The sequence below is a fragment of the Mus pahari genome, chromosome 10 (assembly GCF_900095145.1).
Source record: "Mus pahari chromosome 10, PAHARI_EIJ_v1.1, whole genome shotgun sequence".
Lineage (NCBI taxonomy): Eukaryota > Metazoa > Chordata > Mammalia > Rodentia > Muridae > Mus > Mus pahari.
The window spans coordinates 111,522,032-111,545,232 of record NC_034599.1 but is presented as its reverse complement, the minus strand read 5'-3'; the positions used below and the strand labels follow the sequence as shown (position 1 = coordinate 111,545,232).

General features: G+C 47.2%; 1 protein-coding gene across 1 annotated transcript in view; it reads right to left on the bottom strand.

The window, feature by feature from the left end:
- The window catches only part of Itga9 (integrin subunit alpha 9), a 293,314-nt gene that overhangs the window by 246,403 nt on the left and 23,710 nt on the right, over window positions 1–23,201 (bottom strand). The window contains exons 4-5 of the mRNA XM_021207169.2: window positions 17,060–17,183; window positions 333–400 (exon numbers count right to left, since the gene is read on the bottom strand). Coding sequence (XP_021062828.1) covers window positions 333–400; window positions 17,060–17,183 — 192 coding nt within the window. The remainder of the gene's footprint in view (window positions 1–332; window positions 401–17,059; window positions 17,184–23,201) is intronic.

The window sequence follows — 23,201 nt, the reverse complement described above, 5'->3', positions numbered from 1 at the left end:
GTTGTCAGCTTCTTCCACAGATCTCAGATGGAGCCAACTTCTGTAGGAATTCCCCCACGAGCCAGCCCAGCCCTCCACCCAGCCAGCCCAGCTCAGCCGGTGCCCTTCTCGGGTTAAGATAACGCCCCTGCTAGAAATAGCAGAGTCTACTCACTCAGGACCCTGTGGAGGTTCGGGGTGGACTCTGGGTAGACACTGTGCGGAGTCACACAAGAATCTACAATACCCAGGACACCAGAAATCCCATCTTCAGGGGCCACCCCAACCACAGAATGGAAAGGACCAAACACCAGGAAGGGGAGAGAAAGAAAAGCCACATGGCTGACACCCACCTCAGTGAAGAAGCCTGCTATCCCGGCCTGGCAGGAGCCGTGTTCCTCCCCATACTTCTTCTTATACTCTGGAGGGAGGGAGAGAGAGAAGCAGACCACAGCCATGTCAGTATGTGTCAGGCACGTGCCGATCTGGCCACTTCCCCCATGCCTCTTTAGGCTTGACCCAGGGATAAGGTCCAGGCTGAGGCACAGGAAGATGGTCTTAGGACTCCAAGACTCAAAAACTGAGGCTCTGAAGCCATCAGGTGGCCAGGCTGCCAAGTGCCCCAGAGGATTACCTCCATTTATGAGGAGAAAGGGGAATGACAGCCAAAGTCATTAGCCAGGAGGCTGGTGACAATTATGCCATTGACTTCAGAGAGGACTAAGGTCCCTAGAGGGCCCGGGGAGTTAAAAACAGGATTTAGAAATGGAAGTCTGTGGACATTCCCATGTGGAGTCCCCTGGAAGGAAGCCAGCTCCCCCACCCCCACCCTCCACCCCCCACCCCCCAGAGAGTCACTCAGGACAGTCTTTCTTCTCCTAAGCAACCAGAAGCAAGCCATCCACCTGTGTGCTGAGGAAGAGAAGACTGATCCCAACACGCAGTCACACTCTGGAGATGTGTGGACCTAGTGTGTGCACTGGGCCTCATCTGCCCTGTGTGCAAGAAGCACAGAGAGCCCCAGGGGCCAGAAGGAAGCCGAGCCAGGCCTGGGGGATTAGCTGAATGGTGGAAGCATGTGGGCCTTTGTTCAGTCCCCAGAAACAGTGCTTTCAAAAAAAGCAGAGCGCGTACACACTTGTAATCCCAGCGCTAGAGAGGCAGACCCAGGAGGACATCTGCTGCCTGTGTGGTGAGACTCAAAGCCAGCGAGGGACCTGTCTCAAAAATCAAGGTAGGTGGCATATGAGGTTGACTTCTGCCTTCCACGTGCAGGACTGCACACATGTGCACACGCTGACACACATAAACACAATTGATCATGCAGCCACAGGCACACCATTCAGCAAAGGGGACATTTCTGTTCCTTTGCTCTAAGTCATACAGGAACAGGGAGGCCACCTGAGGGTCTTTGTCAGGTCCCAGGCTTTGCCTTCCTCCCTCCCCCTCCCTCCCTCCCATCAATTCTGTGGGTCTCCTGTCCCTCCAAACATATCTCTCCATTCTTCAAGAGCTAAGAGTACCAATTCTCAGAGAGGTAAAGCAAGTCATCAAGGGTCACACAGCTACTTAACCCATGGTCTTTTATCTCTGTGGCCTAATGGAGGTTTTGCAAAGTGAGTGATTTTGCAAGATCAAGAGGTTGACTGACTGACTGAAGTCATCTCGGGGGTAAAGACACAAGAGGCCCCTCAAGCCTTTCCGATGGTGTGGCAATAATATAGCTGGAGACTAGCAGGCTGGGGCAGCCCAGTAAATAACCCAGTGACCCCCTGCACTGTCCCAAGGCTCTTAGTGAGCCTCTAGTACCATTAAAGGTAATGGAATTATGTTTTGAAAGACACTAAATAAATAATTTGGAGGAACAAGGAAGCCGTGATTGCAAAAGGACTCTGCTTCCTGAAGCTCCAAGTGTGCGCTCCAGGCAGAAGGGAAAAAAGACTCCGGGGAAATAGAGGGAGAAATTCAATTTCCAACAACACACCACAAAGCCGGGAACGTTTTTCCAGTAAGTGACCATTTATACAGGCTAAATTACAACAGAATGTTAATTGAGTTACACCTCTCCTCTGTGAGGCTAACATCAGTTCTTCCCAACTTGTCCTGTCTGGTCACTATGCAGAAGATTCCCCGGCTGCCAGACGCAGCCCAAAATCTTACACTGGGGGCTGAGGTAGAAGATATGAGCAAAGAAATAAACCTTATGTCAATGGCAGGGCATGGAGATGGTACAAAGGGAAAATAAATCTTGCCTCAAATAGCACAATGTGGGACTAGCTAGAGAGATGGCTCAGCAGTGAAGGACACCTGCTGCTCTTCCTGAAGATCTGAGTTTAATTCCCAGCACCCGTGCTGGGCTGCTCACAACTACTTCCCAGGAGATTGTACACCTTCCTCTGGCACCTGCACATATGTGAGTACACACACACACACACACACACATACACACTGTGATGGTTTGTATATGCTTGGTCTACAGAGTAGCACTATTAGAAGGTGTGGCCCTGTTGGAGTAAGTGTGTCACTGTGGATGTGGGCTCTAAGACCCTCATCCTAGCTGCCTGGAAGCCAGTATTCTGCTAGCAGCCTTCAGATGAAGATGTAGAACTCTTAGCTCCTCCTATACCATGCCTGCCTGGATGCTGCCATGTTCCCACCTTGGAGATAATGGACTGAACCTCTGAACCTGTAAGCCAGCCCTAATTAAATGTTGTTTTTATAAGAATTGCCTTGGTCATGATATCTGTTCACAGCCTTAAAACCCTAACTAAGACAGCCATGCACACACGCATGCACGCACACAAATAAAACAAGTCTTTTTAAAAATAGAACAACAGCAAAAAAGATTGAAATGTCCATCTTAAGCAGTTAGGTTTAAAGATTGGAATGCCAGGTAAATGGGTTTTTTTCACCCTACAGACTCTAAAGCTAAACAAGCCATTGTAATTCTTGCATGTGTATGTGCATATGTGTTCCTCTTTGGGTCCGGTGTTTGGATGCAAGTTAACACACAGCTGCACATGTGAGAACGTGTGTGAAGGGAGGTGGACAGCCTTGGGCACTACTCTTCCAGAGCCATCCCCCTTTGGTTTTTGAGGCATGGCTTCTCATGACCTCAAGATCACTGGCTATGCTAGGCTGGTCCACCAGTGATTCTGAGATGACAAGCCCAAACCACTGCACCCCTCTGGGAGTGGAACTTGGGTTCTCATGCTTACAGGCTAGGCACTTTACAAGTTGAGCTTCTCCCCAGCCCTGTGACTGTAACTCTTGACCATGAGACAATCAAGGAGACTCGGACATTAAGAGCCCAATGAGACCATCTTGCCTGACACCATTTAGCCTTATAAATTTGATGCAATATCAATTATGTGCAAATGTTATTCTTTTCAAAGCACTTGAAGTCTCTTTATAACGGAGACTCTAAAGACAGTTCACAGAGAAACACCACCATGCTTCTGTCAATGCCTTCCAGATTGGGAGGGTGATCCCTGCACTGAGAGCCAAAGTTTCTAAGACACCCTCGTCCTGGCCCAGGCAAACGTCCTACAGGGGGATGTTGTCACTAGCACTCCAGCCTCAGGTAGCAGGGAACACTGTTTGGAGAACAGCCACCATTTCTCCAAGCTGACACTGTCCTATTCCAGGGCTAGGGGGTGTGGGGCATACCAGCAGGAGCTTAGTCATTCCTGGTTACTAGGTCTGAAAGCTTCAGAGGGAGGGCAAATGTGGGGCCCCACCTGGACCCTGCTACCCAGAAATCCCTTCTAGAGGACAGGCCACATCCCAACCTCCCAGAATCCGCTAGGATTTTGTCACAAGCTCTCTCAATGTGAAGCGGGACTGTGTATTTTCCTTTGGCCTTCTGTCCCACCATGACCACACACGGGAACAATGGTGGCCTGGCTACTCTCTTCTCATTTATTCTCTTCTAGATGCCCCAGGAGTCTACAACCTTCCTGGTGCCCGCTCGGCTTCTCTGCCCAGGTGACCTTACGGGTACATGTAACGAGACACAGATGATAGACTTCCCATCACAAAAATGATGAGTTTATTTGCCTAAATGTCTGCACGATAGGCTGGTATCATTTACCCCACTGTACTTGACTGTGCTCTGTCACCTGGTCACACACTTGTATTGGACTAGAGACCCAGGTAGAAGTCCACAAGGACCATGCATGGTGGCTCTCCTGCCACCAAGGTCCTGAACTCTGAATCTCTCTGTACCCCATGGCCTCATTAACCCTTCCCACCTCCCATCAGTCATGCTCCCTCAGTGCTATTCAGCACTGCTTAAAAAGGCTCTGTGTTCCAAGTGCTGAGAATTATGGATTCCAGAGCCAATGCTATCACTAACCCAAGATCTAAGGACATACAAGGGTGCGATGAGGGGGGAAGACCCACAGCACAGATTCCTCTGGGCTTTCCACACTGACTCTACCCTGGGCAGCTCTGTGTTCACTGTAGACTGTAGGAGAAGCAGGACAGAGCATCCATCTCTTCAGTCCACGCCACTCTTGCTATGACTCTCTGAAGACCTGAGAGCAGTCACATAGCACACATGAGACAGCCCATTCCTGAAGGCTACAGCAATGGGACGTCAGGGTGCCTGTGCTCGTGACCACTGAACAGAGGGAAGCCTTCTGAAGCAGAGTGAGGAGCTTTACCGAGGACCCTCTGCCCCCATCCGTCTCTGGACACAGCAACAGCAAGCCATGGGGACTTGAACCCCACCCCCATTGCTAAGCCCAGACACTCCAATCCTTTTCAGTAACAGGAAACTAGACATCATGGGACTGGGCATGGAGTTCTTCTGGTAGAGTGCTTGTGTGTGTGCTAAAGGCCTGCCTGGGTTCCTCGTGACTTGGGCATGGTTGCACATGTCTAAAACCTTAGCATTCAGATGGCGGAGGCAGGAGGATCAAGAGTTCAAGATCATTAAGGGCAGCATGAGACACTGTGTCTAAACTAAACAAACTCAGAGACAATATCTTACAGACGCTAAGGGTCTAGTACCCAAAGAGTTGTGCTAATATAGTCAAATACTTAAAATGTTCTTTCAAATAAAAATGTAAACACATTGTTCTGCTTATCTACACTTGAGTTGGAGGAATGCCCTATGCACAAAGCTGTAGAAGAGGACTGGGTAGAGCCTGGGGCAAGGGGCTGACCCCAGTAGAGCTGAGCCCAAGAACATGAGTCACACCCTTGTCTCTATTGAGCAGTCCAGGAAGTACATGGTGGAGGAAGCCAGGAGAAGCTGCATATGACCTTCAGCCTCCTGTGTTCCCAGGAAGACCCTTTCTGCACAAACACAAAGGCAGTGGGTCCAGGTGACCCTGGGCTTGCCTACTTAGTCATGAGTTGTCCCCACAGACATAGCCACACAGAGAGAACAGCAAAGTACTAGGTGCCCTCCCGCTGTTACAGGACAGAACATGTATCTACCTCAATGACACAGGAGAAACAGACTCTATGACAGGGGCTCACCTTCTCTATAATGTGCCCATCCGTTTGACCTAGGGAAACAGAGGCCACTGAACTAAGATGGGGCTAAGCAAGAGGACCTGGCAACAGTTTGGAGACCCCTCTTATGTGGGTGGCTTCGATGTGCATGGCTGGCATCACACACTTCAACTCATCAAGTCCCGGGCTCCTCCTTACAAAGTGGTAGGCAGCCTTTCTCTTGGTTTAGCTGCTGGTTTCACAAACCCTGTCTAAACAGAAGGCAATTCCGAAATGAAGAGAAGCAAGGGCTTCTAAGGCCCACAGTCTACTCTGAAGCTAGTGAATCGTGATTAACATTAGAAAGCCACTGAACTGGATGCTAAGGGTAAACCCTTAGATCTACATAGATCAATGGTGCATACATTCTTCATAAGACTCTCACTTTCCATTACATGTTGGAGAAAATACGATTTTCCAAAGCCAAATAATCAGTCTCTCTGTCTCTCTGTCTCTCTGTCTCTCTGTCTCTCTGTCTCTCTCTCTCTCTCTCTCTCTGTCTCTCTCTCTCTTGTGTGGAGGGAAAGAGGAGGGCATGACCAAGGAATGCTAAGTGCTTTAACAGTTGAACATTAAACAATGATTTAGGAATCAATGCTTATAGGTATTCAGGTACACACATACTCTTGTGTATCTATAAATACTTCTAGGACCTAGGTTGTGGCTATGATGAAACACTGGTCTAAAACAGCTTGAGGAGAAACGTGCTTTATTTCATCTTACAGCTCACAGCCCATCACCTACGGAAGCCGAGGCAGGGACACAAGGCAGATACAGAAGTGGAGACCACTGAGAGGTGCGGTCCACTGGCTTGCTTCCCCCTGGCTTGCTCAGGGTCACTCTTATACAGCCCAGGACACCTGCCCCTGGGGGGGTCCTGCTCACGCTAGGCTGGAGTCACAGCCATCAGCAACCAAGAAACAGACATATTCGCAGGCCAATCTGAAAGATGCAGTTCCTCACTGAGATTCTGTCTTCCGATTTATGTCTAGGTTTGTGCTAAGCTGGCAGAAACTAATTATGACAACCCACAAAGAACACACAAGCATACAATTTGTCTTTACAAGTCTGACTTATTTCACTCAAATGGTAATCTCAGGCTTTATCTAATTTGTATTAAATGACAGAATTTCACTTTTTAATGACACAATTCATACACACACACACACACACACACACACACGTGTGCATATGTATATACAACTTTCTGTGTGTATCCTTTTGATTGGCATGTAGTCTGTCTTATACCTTGGCTCTTTGGCTGGCACCACAGTGAGCATGGATATGCAGATGTCCCTGTGAGTGTAGAGTCCTTCATGTATACAGACAGAAATAGGACAGTATACTACTCATATGATAGCTCTATGTTTAGCTTTTGGCAAAGCTAGTATGTAGGCGCGCACGTGTGTCCTTAAGCATGTATGCACACGGGGAGACCAAAGCTGACCTTAGGTGTCTTCTTCTATCACTTCCTAGGTTTTGACGAGATCTCTTACTGAAACCCGAGCTCCTGGTTGTGGCTAGCATGGCTGGTGAGGCTCCCATCCCAGTGCAGGTATCAGACATAAAGCGCCACCCTGGTCTTTATGTGGGTACCGAGGATCTGAAGTCAGCTCATCCTCACGCAGTAAGCACATTAATCTCAGACCTGTCTCCTGCTCAAAACTCGTCTTAACACACTGATCCCAAAGTCATTTTCCAGTTGTTCAGCTCAGCTAGAAAATAAAGTATCTGGGAAAAATAGCTTTCTAGCCTTAAATTATTTTCAAGTCTTACCAAGGAGTAATAAATCTCTCAGTAACTGAAGATAAAGCAAAAATGTAGGGGCCGTGCTTATTAGCAGACAGGTCATTAGTAATAAAATGAGCATTTACCTCCCCCAAAGGGAAGAGAAGATAAACTACCTTCCGTTCTGATGGACTTCCGTCTACGTGGGAAATAAGAGTTAGGCTATAAATAGCAAGGTTAGAGAGGAAGAAGGAAAAACTTCTTGAAGCAGTTCCCGAGTTGACTGTGGCAAGTCCTGAAAGCCAACTGCATCAAGCAATTAAGCAAGAAGGGCATTTGATGAGAAGAAAAGGATTACAGAGAATATTTAATAGTTTTGACCTTTTACGTCCATTTTGCAGGTCAGGGCGACATTGTTCACAGCTAACACCACAGGGCTTCTGCGTTAGCCTCAGTCAGCAGCGAAGGGTGGGGCTGTTGGCGTCTATCTTACCCATTTCTGCTGCCTCTTATACTGTCTTTCCAGAGGAAGGTTTACCATCACGGGGAAAATGGGTTGTTTAAAATGTTGCTGTATGGCTACAAAGGAATATTACGCTGCCTTGAAATGGAAAGACATGTTGATACATTCTAGAATACAGAGTATGCCCTGAGAAAACAGGGCTAAATGAAGTTAGCAAGTCACATAGTGGATGATTCTGCTTGTGCCCAGAGTGAGCAAACTCATGGAGAAAGTGGGGAGGTACCTGCCAGGAGCTGGAGAAGAAAGAGATGGAAAACCGCTGTTGACCAGGGACGGTTTCAGATAGGAGCCATGAAAGACTGCTGGAGAGAGGTGGCAGCTGCCCAGCGTGGACAAGAATGAGGCACACTTCAAAAATGGTTACAATGGTTGTTATGTATATTTTGGGCAATAAAAAAATTACAAGGAAAAGCATCTGGAGAGATGGCTCAACTGTTAAGAGTAGCTACTGACTGCTCTTGCTAGAGTTACACTTCTAGGTCCAGGGGATCCGACATCCCCTCTTGGCTGTCACAGGCACTGGACTCATATGCGCATACCTACCTACACACATGTGCATGTGCACACATGTGTGCATACACACACACACACACACACACACACACACAAAACTAAAAGTAAAATAAACATTTTTTTTTTTAGCCCATTAGTGGTTGATTCCACTCAGGATTAGAAAGCAAGATTTTGCCTCTTCCCACTTCAGAAGCGTCAGCCTGCAAGCTGTGTAACAACGAGCATCTATTCAGCTTGGTCCACACTGGGTTACATTTCCTCCCTGGCATGAGACAGTCACATTTCAGTGAATGCTCCAGCTGAGAACTGACGGCTGAAACGCTCATATCATAACCAGTGATAGAACATGAGCAGCTAAGCTATGAAAGCTGAATGTGGGGGATGGAGAGAGACCCGGGCTGCAGAGCAGACCTGCCTCTGGCTGAGTGTCACCAGGCTAACGCTGTCTGCTCTCAGTGACCGCGGGGCTTGCCTCTAGATTGCATCTAAGAAGACAAAACCAACCAACCAACCAACCAAACACGTGTGACATGAAGTGTGACACTAGATGTCTATAATGTCCTGAAAAGCCATCAGATCATAACGTAGTAACTGGATGTCTTTCCTTGTGCCCCCATTGATCACAAAGGAAGCACTGTGCCAACAAAAACAGGCCAAATAGGGAAACCTACGCTGCACTTTAAGGGCCAACAACACTCCCTGTGCTTAATACACCCTCAGTAAGACCTTCATCAGCTTCCTCTGGACCCCAATTTTCTCATCTCTACACCAGGGATATGGACACTGACCAGGCAGAGGAACACAAGCCAGTAACCGTAGCACCCAGATGGCAAAGCCAGGAAATCACCACAGGTCCAAAGCCAGGCCGGCCTCCACAGTGAGTTCCAAGGTAGTCGGAGCTACACAGCAGGACGCTGTCTCACAAAACAGCAAGAAAATGCTGACCCCCCAAAATGTTGTGTTCCTAAGGATAATTACAGATTCAAGTGGCTGTCCTACCTTGTAGCTCCTGAAAGGTTTTTATTGTCAGGTAAATTCTGATCTGGGTGCTTCTCAGACAACAGTCCGCAAGATGCTAAGCCACACACAGGCACTTTTAAAAGAGACTTAGAAACTGTGGGCATCTGTAATGTTAGAAGATACAATTTAAACAGTAATCTTGCATAATGTGTGGAAAGTTTTTTTGGGGGTATAGGATCCATTTTTGTCTAAAGGTCTTGGCTCCAATAAGAAACTTAGACTCTCGTGAATCCCAGTGTCATTTTCAGAGACGTCTGACCTCCTTTCAGCCCTGACTGTCCTGTGGAGCCAGTCTCCATTTGTGTGTTTGTGAGAGGCAGAGACTGTGACTGTGTGTTTACGAGTGTGTGAGTGTGTATATGAGACTGAGCATGTGTGTGCCTAAGTGTGTGTGTGCATGAGTGTGAGAGTGTGTATACGAGACTGAGTATGAGTGTGTGTGTGAGAGAGACTGTGACTGTATGTGCATGAATGTGTATGTATATGAAATTGAGTGTATGTGTGCATAAGTGTGTGTGAGTTTGTGAGTGTGTGAGTGTGTGAGTATGTATATGAGACTGAGTATCAGTGTGTGTGTATATGAGTGTGTGAGTGTGGATGTGTGTATGGATTTATATGTGTGTGCACTCATGCGTGTGGAGGTGAGATGCTTACACTAGGTCTTCCTCAGTCACTCCTCACGTTATCCTGAGACAGGTCTCTCACTGAACCTGTAGCCCTCCAGTTTATCGAGGCTGCCTAGCTACCAAGCAGTGAGATCCAGGGATTCTCCTATCTGAATCTCTTCAGAGCTGAAATCCAGTGTGCATTTTGAAACTTGCATTTTAAAACCAAAAAACAAAAAACAAAACAAAACAAAAAAACCCATGGGCTCTGGAGATTGAGTGGGGTCTTCATGCCTATGCAGCAAGCACTTCATCAACAGAGCCATCTCTCCAGCCCCACGACCCTCCTCTTAACTGTATAAAATATTGAGTAGCATCATACTGTTTAATTCACCATATTTATTTAAGTGAGGTAATGTTTGCAAAAGCTCTTTAGAAAACAGAAAGCCCTCTGTAAAAGCAGGGCTCATTATTTAATAAAAGTGGAAGGGCTTCTTCTTGACTTTAAATGGCTGTGCGTAGCCTTTTACAATTCCTTCTAAAAACAAAAGAAACACACACCCAAACCTCGACTGCTTTGATTTGTAAATGGATCATAATTGATTTTTATCCCTGTGGGGTCCTGCCCTTCAGCATTAAGAAGAGAGGGAAAAAATGTCTTCCCAATGGAATGCCTTGGTCTGGTTCATACAGTGGGAATGACCACAGCCTTAAGAAATGCACATGGGAAATAAATGCTCAGCTGCTCTGAGAATTGAAATCAATTTTAAAGCACAAGAAAATGTGATCAATCCAGAAACTTAAAATTCAGGTTTGAGAACATTTGCACACAACCTCAGATCCTTTCTATTTAACCGGAGCCAAAGGCTCAACAACTGGATTACACAGATAAGATCTTCAAAGCTATTTAAGAAAATATAACCCAGGCATGGTGGTGCACGCCTGTAACCTCAGCAGCTGGGAGGCCAAGGGAGGAGGCTATAAGACCAGTCTCAGCTTCATAGTGACACCTGACTCCACAAACAAGCAATTGCAAACCTTTCCAGCCCTTCAGATCGTTTTAATGCAACCCAGCTCTCTGTCCTTAATTGACTAAAGAACCACCCACTGGACACCTCTTGAGACAATTGAAGAATATTGCATGATTTGAAAGTTAACCGGAAAATTCTCATTTATTGAGTTTTGGGCGGTATTGGACACTTAAAACACCTCAAATCCCTTGTCAGGAGGTACTGGTCACCCCAATTTACAGGAGAGGACACGGAGAACTTTCAAGCTTGTGCAACGTCACCTCATCAGAATGGAGGAAGAGAAACTGTCAATTATGTGAATGTTTGGTGCCACCATATCCTGAAATATAATGGTACTGTCATTGCTACTAACAAACAAAATCTACATTTATTTATCATTTGTTTGTTTGTTTGCAGGGCAAGGACATGTGCGCATGCTAGTGCACACATGTGCAGTTCAAAGGGCAGCTTATGGGAGACAATTCTCTCCCACCACGTGGGGCCTGGTGCCTAGCAGCAAGTGCTTTTGCCAGCTGGTCCTCTAAGGGCCCCTCTCTCATCGGAGAACACTTTTTGTAATTCTTCTAGGCTGCTCTCAAGTCACCCCAGACTCATGAGATATTTTTTCCCCATCACAATAATAAACATGAGCTGCTTACAGTCTCATGCTGAGTTCTGGCTTCTTGCCTTGGTGGGTTCAAGGATAAAGGACAAGAGAAGTATCTGCACTTGATTTTATCACATGTGCTGACTTAAGTTTGGAGAGGCTTTAGATACCCTGGTGTGGTGACTGGAGACATAGCTCAGGGGATCTGACCTCCAGTCTCCAAAGGCATTGCACTCCCGTGTACCTGCCCACACAGAAACGCAGACACAGACACAGACACACACACACAGAGACACACACCCACACAGACACACACCCACACAGACACACAGACACAGATACAGACACACACAGAGAGACACACACAGACACACACACACAGATACACACAGACACACACACACAGACACACACACACACACACACAGACACACACCCACACAGACACACACAGAGACACACAGACACAGACACACACACACACACACAGACACACACACACAATTTAAAACAAGATAATGCTTCTAAAAGCATTCTGGTGTGTTGTGTTTAAGTAACTAATGTTTGATAGTGCTCACTCTGTTTTTCTGGTAATCTCCCCCAAGTCATACACATTAAGTTCTTATCTTCTCCCACATTCTGACAAAGACAACATTTGGCCATCATGATAGTGTCTGTGGTTGAGACAGGTGTAAACTCGATGTGCCGCTGTAGGGATGCACTGTGAGTTTATCTGATTTTATGTCCTAGTCCTTTTTGATTTTCAATTCCTTCTGTATTTCCTGATTCCAACAGGATGCTCTGATAGCCTCCCCATCCAGCAGGAAGCAGCTGAGAAGTCATGAGAAAATGTCCCATGCCAAACCCAAGACCAGTGTTTTGGAAGAAATCAAAAGCTTGAAGGACCCAAGAGGTGGCTCAGCGGTTAAGATTGTACACTGTTCTCACAGAACGCACAGTTCAGCGGACTCAAAAGTACCGGTAAATTCAGCTCTGGGAAATCTGATCCAGTCAGATAGGCACCTTTGCTCATATTCGTATGCATACAAGAGATACACACATACACACACATACCACACACACCACACATACCACACATATACACACAAATCACACCACACATACACACACACCACACATGCACACACACCACACATACTACACATACACACACACAGATTATATCACACATACACACCACACATGCACACCACACACACACACACACACACACAAACACACACACACCACACATGCACACATACCGCACATACTACACATACACCACACACATACCACACATACACATACACACCACACATGCACACCACACACACACACACACACCACACATGCACACATATTGCACATACTACACATACACCACACACATACCACACATACACATACACACCACACATACACACCACACACACCACACATACACATACATACCACACATACACACCACACACACACACAAACACACACACCACACCACATACCACACATACATACACATACTACATACATACATATTCACTACACACACTACAACACACACACACATACACATACATACACACACACACACACAGACACTTAAGAATTAACCTTTTTAAAAACAAAAAAGCTCAAGACATTTTAGAAAGGTGGCCCAGAAAGTTTAGTCTACCAAACTGACCTTCCAATCTTCAGGAGTCTGTACAGCTGACCCTCCCGAAGCCCAACAAGGAGGCATCACTACAGAGCAACAGGCAGGCTCTGTGAGCACGGTCCTCTGGGATTTCTCGTGCTCTCCCTAGAACAGCCCAAAGAGGAGTGGAGGCATGCCAGCATCCATTGCACTGGCAAGACCTTTAACTGCACCAAGGGATGCGGTGTGGCACAGCAGCCCCCAGCAAGCCTGTCTTGGCCTTCATGCATCTGCCCCTCCCCCCCCCCCCCCCCCCCCCCCCCCGTTGCACAGGAAGTAAACCTGGAAGGAGGAGTCTCTCCAAACCCTGCCCTGCCTGCTGCCATGACTCAAGTACAGTGCCTCTGTCCCTCACTTCCCTGACTTCAGCAGACAGTAAGCCTTAAACAGGTTTTCGATTCCTCAGTCATACAATGAAATAAGCCTGCCTTAGTGTCTCCTTGACTGGGATGCAACTGGAAGAGTTGTATTTTTAATCCATGTTCTAATTATTATAAAAAATAAGTTTAATTATGATGTTTTCAAGCATGTATATTTTTCATATGTATGGTGTGCATGTGCATATGTGTATTGAGGTATTCGTGTGCCTCTCTGTGTGTGTGTGTGTGTGTGTGTGTGTGTGTACATGCAGATGAAGGCCCAAGATTAGTATCAGAAATCATCCTCAAGTGCTCTTCTGCCCTTTCCCCTGATTCAGGCCTTTTCAATCAAACCCAGAGCTCACCAAAATAGCTTGGTCTCACTAGCCAGTCTTCCATGGGGGCCCCTCTGTCTCTGCCTTCCAGGAGTGTGCCACATTCACGTGCCATGTATATGGGGATCTAGACTCTGGTCCTTTAACCACTGAGCCATCTCCCCATCTCTCCTGTATATATTAGTACACACTTTTCTGGTATCCCTTCCTCCACTATGGCCCTCCCATGGCCCTCCCCATTCCCACTGGTTCTCGTTCTCTCCTCACATACTCCCCTCTCTTCTTTATTCTACCCACAATGCCCTACTGCCCTCTCCTCTGGGACTGTGTGTGTTGGCTTTTGTCTATGTTATGCTCATCAGCCACTTAACACAACTAAACAAGCTCTACTCCTTAGACACAAGTCAGTCACCTTGTAATGACTCATAAACCTTGCTTAGTGCCTGGCTCACTAGCCTATAACGAGCATATTACATACGTCAATATGCTTGTATTGACGTATGTAATATGCTCAGCGTATAGCGCGCTAGTGGATACAGGCCAGACACTGCTCTAAGAACCCTAAAGTATTGATTGCTTAAGCTGGACACAGAATTTACATCCTCATCAGCAGTCAGTGTTAATGAGAAGGAACTGGAGAGAGGCAGGACTCAGGTTCTGGTATTTGGAGTCCTGGGTTTTGTTCTAACCACTGAGCCACCCACTCTCCACACAGTGAAAACTCAGACTTGCAAGCCATGCTTATCTCTCTGACCTTGATACACCCTACAAGCTGGTCTAGATGACACCTGAATGGTCCTATCAGACTCTAAATGCTCCCATTGTCCTTAACCATAATGCGATCCCCACCTGGAAAAGGGAGCTTGTGTCACTGAGATTTTCCACATTAAGAGAAAATAATGGTGTTTTAGGAGCCAAAGCTGGTTTTGTTTCAACCACAAAACAGGGAAGTAGAGATCTCCAAAACCAACAGGACCGGGCCTTCTCACTGAGGGCCTGCCTCTCACCTAATCCCATCCCCACCCCCTCGCCTCGCTACCCCAGACTTCCTGAGAAATCTGAACCTCACCACTCCTCCCATTTTACAGACCCAAGAACACAGAACCATTGTCCGGTCCTCGGTTTTCCTCAGCAACTGCTCTTGGTCCCAGTACTCCTTATACTGGCCCCTCTCCTTACTGTGGTGGGTTTTTGTTTTGTGTTGTTTTGGGTCTGTTGTTGTTGTTTTTCCCAAAGTACAAATTTGAATATGTGTGTGTATGTGTCCTTAAGGAAGAAAAGTCAGGTGGGAGCAAACATCTTGCTAATATGTTCTCTGGTCAAACCTTCTCTGGCTCCATGTGACCATCATGGAGTAAAGAAATATACAAAGCAAAGACACTTAGGCCATCCTGCAGGAGGACTGTGAGCTCCCAAGCGGAGCCCTGCATCTGTCAGCCACCTCTGCGTAACAATTTCAATTCCTCATGGCAAATGATAATGATGTTGATTTCTCGATCGTACAGCTACGCACAAGCTAGGGCTCAGCTGACATGGGTGGGCTGGTATGTCCCATGCGTTTGTGTTTGGGGACCAGTGAGTGAGCTGTATAGGATGTGGAAAGTGATGAGACAAGTGGATGAAAACCAAATGTCCTGGTTGGTGCTCATGTTCTCTGCTGCTTGACTGATGACACTCATTCATTCATTCATTCATTCATTCATTCATTCATTTGTGACAGGGGCTCATTCATGTTCCCAAGCTGGCCAGGAGGATAAAATCCCAGAACTTCACACATGCTGGGCAGTCATTCTACCAACTGAGCTACACCTGTGGCTCTATCATGGGTGTTTAGGATGAAGTTTTTCATCCCATTAGGACACTATGGAGATGAACAGGGCCAGAGTTCAGTCTCCCCATCTGGCCCAGCCTCAAGCAGAGAAAGAATGATGGCAGGAAACAGCCCACCTCACACAAGAAGAGGGCCTGTGCCTCCACTCAGTTCTCTGCTGACCTTTCTGTAGAGAACAGTTCACAGAATGTCCTGCTTGGGCCTTCTGAGTTCCACATAGTGCCACGGGGTTCCCCCCTACCCCGTGAGACAAAAACGATTTACAATATCCAGAAAGTGTTAGAACCCCTGTTGGTGACCACGAGAACCAAATCTAAGGAAGCCCCAGGAGCACAAGGCAGTGTGGACCCAGGCCAGAGAGGCCTCTTTCCAAAGGCATAAGTGGGAAGCAATGAAAAATCTAACGGCCTTTTGCACTTAGAGAGCTGGCTCAGCAGCTCACCAGAACTAGGTTGGCTCAGTTTTGCCCAAGAATGTGCAGTTCTAAGCAGGGCATTGCAGAAGACCCCGAGTGACCCTGTGCTCACAAACACACCCCACATAGCTCATGGTCTCAGAAGACAACATGTAGAATAGACCCGACTCAAACCCATAACCAGAGCACACTAAGCCTGTGTGGAGTTGTATAAATTCAAAAAAAAAATCATGTTTATTATTGTTTGGCATGGAGATGCATTGTTACACAGTGACAGCTGACTGATACCAAGTGTTGTCCAGACCCAAGGAATGCTCTCTGTCTAGTTCTAGAACACTCGAGGACGGTCATAAGTGTATGTCATAAGTGTATGACATATTCAGTATGTCATAAGAACTGAATGAGGGGGCTGGTTGGTCAACTTCTGCCACATTGTGGTCTTATAGATACTGGATCTTCTCTTCCCACAACTTAGAACATCCAGGAGTTTTCTGGAAGTCCAGTGACCATTCTGGCTTTATGGTAGTGCTGTATTGATCACCTGAACCAGTTCCTGGCCTTTCTGATAAGGACACTCAGGTCCAGAAAAGGATAGTAAGTTTCCCAAGGCCCTACCGCATCTGGCAATTCCAGAAAGCTAAGAAAATGGCTGGATTGCTTGGCTAAACCTTATCCTGGAACCTGGCAATGAACACTGTGGTCTCTGTGGCAGGGGCAGGGCTGGATAGGGCCTAGACCACTGTCCCCTTTGCAGTTGCCTCTTCCATGGACATGACTTTGATGCCAGAGTCAATCTGGATAACCCTGCTCTCACACCAGCATGTGGCAAGCCAGAGAGAAGCTGAGGCAGTGGTGTGAGGGAGAGGGCTGGGGACTGTTGAAGTTACCCAGCAAGGAGGGCACCCCACTGGGGGAGAACCAGTCCACACTCACCTTCGTAGCAGGGAATCAGCACCTTGCCTTTGGCCTGGAGGTTGGAAGGGATGAGGTAGCAGAATCCATGGGGCAGGATGTGGTCTGCTTCGTAGTAGATGTTCTTCCAACGATGGGCACAGGCCTGGAGGGACAGAGGGGGAGGGAGGGAGAATATAAGTTCACATCAAGGCATCAGAAAATGAAATAGAGGAGAACCAGCTCCTGAGAGTCACTGGGAAGAGAGAATGATCATAGTTGGACCTGAGCACAGACAGAATGACGGAAGACAGTGGGCTACTGAGTCTTGGAGTGAGACGTGGCTTTAGGCAGGGGGCAGGGAAAGCCTAGAGAGTGGACAACACCCCCCACACTGGGCACACAAAGGGAGACGCTTCCAGAAAGAGAACCATTTGGTGCAAAGGACTTGGGAAGTGAGAGAATCTGAAGTAAGATGTCAGAGAGGCGGCCAGGCCCCAGAAGTGATGGGGAAGACGGATTTTATGGATTCAGTTGTTGCTGATTTCAGTAGCTGGGCAAAGGCACACCAGGGCAGAGCTTCCGCAGGTGTGTGGCATAATCCTATTCACAGTGGTGATGGTTCCCTCATCCACCAGGCAGAGACTTCGGTGGGCAGGATGGAAGTAGGTGTCCTCGGGAGAGAACTGCTCGCTTGGGCCAGGACAGAACATGGCAGAGAGAAGGGGATGAGATGCTGTCAGGAGGGAGGAAGGACAGGGAAAGAGACATTGGGGAGAGGAGAACCGGATCTACACATTCAGCATCTCCCTGACCAGACAAAGGTTTGCGGCTGGTCCCTCCACTGAAGTGCCCAGCGAAACACACACATCTTGAATAAACCCGTAACAAGCTTTGGTAAATGCACACCACTGTGTCACCAAACCCTTAGATGGCCCCCCAGTGCCAGGCCCCCAGTGGGGTCAAAGTGTCAAAGGGAAGGTTTGGGGCACGGGACAGGTGAATGAGAGAGTCATGTGTGAGGAGATAAGGGGAAACTTAGGGACAGGTCAGTCCTCAGCCAGATTTTAAGAATAGTTTTACAGTGCTGGGGTCAAACTTCTGAGAGACATTGAGGCCAATCAGTTTCTATGAAGAGGACCAGGGGCCACCAGGCAGAGCACAGACCTGACTCATACTGCTCTGAAGAACACACACTGCTTCGCGCCTGAACATGACCTGTGGCCCCAGTGTGGAATGAGGTTATCGGATAATGGGAAATGTACCAGCTGGCTCAGGGGAGTGGGGAGTGGGCATGAGAAAGAGAATGGAGAGCCCAGCCTGGCTCCTCCTTGTAAGTGCCAAGCACTCACTTTGGCATCAGTTTACCTCGCTTTGGCCAATGGGTACATTGTCTTAAAATCATCAGAGATTTTAATGTCTAGTTAGTTTCTCTATGTGTGTGTATATATATATATATATATATATATATATGTGTGTGTGTATGTGAGTATATGTGGCATGTGTATATGTGTGTATGTGAATGGTGTGTGTGCATGTGTTTGTGTGTGTGTATGGTGTGTGTGTGTATGTGTGAGTGTGTATGAGTGTCTGTGTATGTTTGTGTATATGTGTGTGGGTATGGACATGTGTATATGTATGTATGTATGTGTAAAAGTATATGTGTGTGTATGTTTGTGGATACGTACGTGTGTGTGTGTGTGTGGGTGTGTGTGTGTGTTTAGTTAGACCAGACCTTTACCTCACGTTTCATTCCTCAGGATGTCTTCTACCTTACCTTGTTTTTTGGGACAGTGTCTCTCATTTTTACCTGGAATTCACCAATTAAGCTTGGGGGACTGGCTGGCCACCAACTCCCAGGGAATCCACTCAACTCAACCTCCTCAGTACGTGGACTGTCTTCTTACCAGGCCAGCCTTTTTATGTGGGTGCTGAGGATTGCACCAGGGCCCCTGTGCTTGCCCAGCGGGTACTTTATGATCTGATCCATCTCCCCAGTGTGTCATGACATCTGGCAAACTGGTGATCTGCCTTTGACTTCTACCATCCTGGAAGGAGGTGGCAGAACTCTCACTTTCCATTTTTTGTGGTGGCTTGAATAAGAATGGCCCCAGTAGGCTCATATATTTGAATGCTTAGTCATTAGGGGATGGCACTATTTGAACAGATTAGAAGGATCAGAGCTGTGGCCTTGTGGGAGAAAGTATATCACTGGGGGAAGGCTTCAAGGTTTCAAAAGCCCAGGCCAAGCGAGAGTGCTTCTCTGTGCCTGTGGACAGGATACAGCTTTCAGCTATTGATCCAGTACCATGCACACCACCAAGTCCCCTGCCATGATTATAAGGGACTAAACCTCCAAAACTTCAAGCAAGCCCTCGATTCAATGCTTTCTCTTATAAGAGTTGCCTTGGTCATGGTCTCTTCACAGCAATAGAACCATGACTGGGCCAGTTTCCTAAATCTTTAAAACTATGTTATTATCGAGAGAATGATGGTAAGGCAGGGCTCGGCCACAGCACCCATGTAGAGGTCAGAGGTCAACTTTACGTAGTCAGTTCTCTCCTTTATGTGGTCCCAGGAATTGAACTCAGGTCACCAGGTTTGCACGGCAAACACTTTTACCCACTGAGTCATCTCATGGGCCCAGGACTTCTATGTTCTTCATGGTATTGCTAAGTAGCAGGGAGTGGTTGGGTAACACAGTCAATGCTGAGATCGGCACTGGATCACGCTGTTCCTGTGCTCATCTTTCTATAAGGCCTTTCTATCATCAGATTCTGGATTCCTTATTGAGAAGTGGGGACATTGGCTATTCTTATAACCCATATCCCATGAGGCCCTGGCACCTAGCTGGAGTGGGACACCCAAGGCCTCTGTGCAGGCTCTTCCTCACTCGTTGTATGATAAGACATTGTCATCTAAGCTCTCTGCTTTTCTTCCCTCCAGTGACGCTGCCACCAGGAGCCCTGATAAGCCACTCTGCCCAGAGGGGACCCTCAGTATGGCACTGGAGACCTGAGCTTGGCCACACTCTGTGCCATGTTTGAGATAGCCAATGACAGATCAGCTGTCTCTCCTACTTCACTATATTATCTTCCCTCCCCACTTGATTCTTGCATTGAGAGGGGGAAAAAAGAGACATTTCTCAGCAGACGGAGACAGCACTTAGTGAGAAACAGGAAAGATCACAAGGTCATCAATTGTCCCATACTTCCACATAGAGATATCCCTCCTGTGGTGTGTGTGTGTGTGTGTGTGTGTGTGTGTGTGGTATCTTACTGCCTTGTGGCAGGTTCTCTCACTGAACCTAGAGTCAGCACCATGCTTGGGCTACTGGCATGCGTGGCTATACATGGTTTTTACATGGGTGCTAGGGATTAGAACTTACATCCTGACACTTGCATAATGAGGTGCCCTTGCTCACTGAGCCATCTCCCCAGTCCCTACATACTTAAAATCATCTCTATATTTATAACAGTGCAGTCCCCACAGAAATTGTTACATCACGCCATTTGGAGAGTGAATACAAGGGAAAGGTCTACCCATGGGTAGGACATGTGCAGATTTAAAATTAGTTTTGATCACAATTGGTTGCATCTGAAGATATCAAACCCATAGCCCATGGAATCCACAGACACAGAACCCGTGGATAGAAAGGGCTGACTAGCAGATTTTTCAGTTTTGGATTATAACTTAGTTCTTACAGTTTGTAAATCTGAGTCCCTTAGATCACCCAGTTCCTGAGCAAATAGGCTTTATTCTAGTTGAAGGACTCGGCCCACAGCTTGAGAGCTCTCGTTACCTACAGCACGCTGAGTTAGAGAGGTCGAAGTTTGTCGTGGTGTGTCTGGAAGCCAGCTGCACACATGGACAGCATCACTGATGTTTATTATATTGTCTGCTTTCCATCCCATAAACTGATTAAGGGTGACCTTGGAGAATCCCTGGGAGACCCAAATACTACACTTTACGCTCATCTAATTTACAATATTCTGGGAGGACAGAGATCAAAGGTCAAAGACAGACCCCACTCCAGAAAATAGGAACTTTGAATATAAATTATAAGAAGAAAACACCGTGCTTAGCCAGCTCCATCCTCACACACATGAGCCCGTCTGACCTGCATCCTGTATAAAAAGAGCAAGATTCTGAGAAACTGCAAAGCATCATGACTTGGTGGATTTGGGGAGTGAGTTGTAAGGAAGGTCAGAGAGTGGTGAAAGATAAGGAAGAAGAGGGTGCTCTGGGCGTGGCCAGGACTTGTTTTGGGGCTATGGGAGTAACCCAGAGGTACTGTGTGCTTAGGGTAGTGAACAGACCTGAAATCAGAGAAGAAAATGAGGAAAAAGAGAAGGGGGAAAGAGGAAGAGGAGACAACATGAAGAAGGAAGAGACAGAGGAAGAGGAGGCGGAGAAGAAGGAAAAGGATAGGGAGGGAGAGAGGGGGAACAGAGATGGAGGAGGAGAGGGGGTGGGAAAGGAGGGGAAGGAAACGCAGGAGGGAGGTAGAGATGAGGAGATTCAAGAGGTAATAACCTGTTTAAATTCAGCTTCTAAACCACCCTAGGAAAAGACTGAGGACCCTACCATCACCCCAAATCTTAGTCCTCACACATCCCAAGTTAGAAGGGCTGATCGTCCTCCCAAGCAATAAAAAGAGGAAGAAAATTGTCCAATTCCCTTCAAAGGCCTTCTTTGTTGTGTGAATACAGCATGTTCTTCCTGGAGGGTGGCTTGGTCACAAATGCCTGTCTGTCCCCTCCGCCCTCACACACCTGCACTTGCTGTCCACAGATGGACAAGCTTTGCCATGCTTCCAGGTCTGCAATGCACAGCCAGGTCACACCCTGGCCATCAAGACGGGGTGGGCACAGGATTAAAGCAAGGCTGAGCTGTCACAGATTTCTCCCAGAGACGCTGTGCCCCCCTGGGGCTGGGGGGGTGTCTGGGGAGGGCACAGGGGAGGAGGCTCTGGAGCGGTTAGCACTGAGAATGTCGTTTGGCAGATGTTCACCTCCAAGCAAACTCATCAGCGTGTCTTCTCGTGACCTCTGCACTTTTCTTCACGCGTTATAGTTTGGCAGAGCACTCATTCACACTCATTCACCAGGAAGCAGAGACAGGAATAGTCACAGGAACATACTGGGTGGCTTTGAAGAAGACACAAGGGAAGGAGGCAGATGAGAGCGCCAGAGAGAGCCCTGACATTCAGAAAGGAAACAGTGGAGTTAGAGCCGGAAAGCGCTGCTTCCACCCAGAAAAAAAACAAAAAACAAAAAAACAAAAAAAAAACTGAGCCGTTTAGATAACCCGTTATCTGAGGCTTGGTAGCTCTGATGAGGAGAGATCGTGGTTCTGAATGTTCAAGATGCATGTGTGTGTGTGTGTGTGTGTGTGTGTGTGTGTGTGTGTGTGTGCATGTGCGCAGAGGTTAATATAGAGTGCCTTCCTCCCTTGCTTTCTAGCTTATTTTTTTTTTTAAAATAGAATCTCCCACTGAAGCTGGCTCTCATCAGTCTGTCTGTCTGTCTGTCTGTCTGTCTGGCCAGCTGGCCAGTGAGCATCAGAGATCCCTGTCTCTGCCTTTCCAGGGCTATGAGCACAGTCATGAGTGGCTGTGCCCAGCTTTTGCATGGGACTGGTGATCTGGACTCTGGTTTTTATGCTTATGCAGCATGGCTGACTAAGCCGTCCTCCCTATTCCTGATGACACCATCTCTGCACTCCAAGGGTGCAGGAACAGTGTGGGAAGGGAACTTGCTTTCAGTCCCATGGTAGCATTTGTAGTACGGATCATTTGTCCCTGGTGGAAACTAGAAGGAACCACATTATCCACAGACCGAAGATAGGCAGCCACTGAGTCAAGGTTAGCCTGGTTGGCCAGCTTGACATTCTGGGTCTTGCCAGCATGGTCCCAATGAGGCCATTTGTCATTGAGATGATTTACTCTCTCTCTCAGTCATAGCTCTCCCCCTCCACCATCCTACCCTTGAAATCAAAGGCTGGATCCCTAGAGAGACAGGTCTTATCCTGTGCCACAAAGTTTTCCTGATGGATCAAAACGCCTTCTCTACCTTCAATTAAAAAAAAAAAAAAAAAAAAAAAGACACAGAAATATTTCACAAATAAAAATGAGATATTTAAGAAATAGCAATGGATTTAAATAACACTAACATAGATGCAC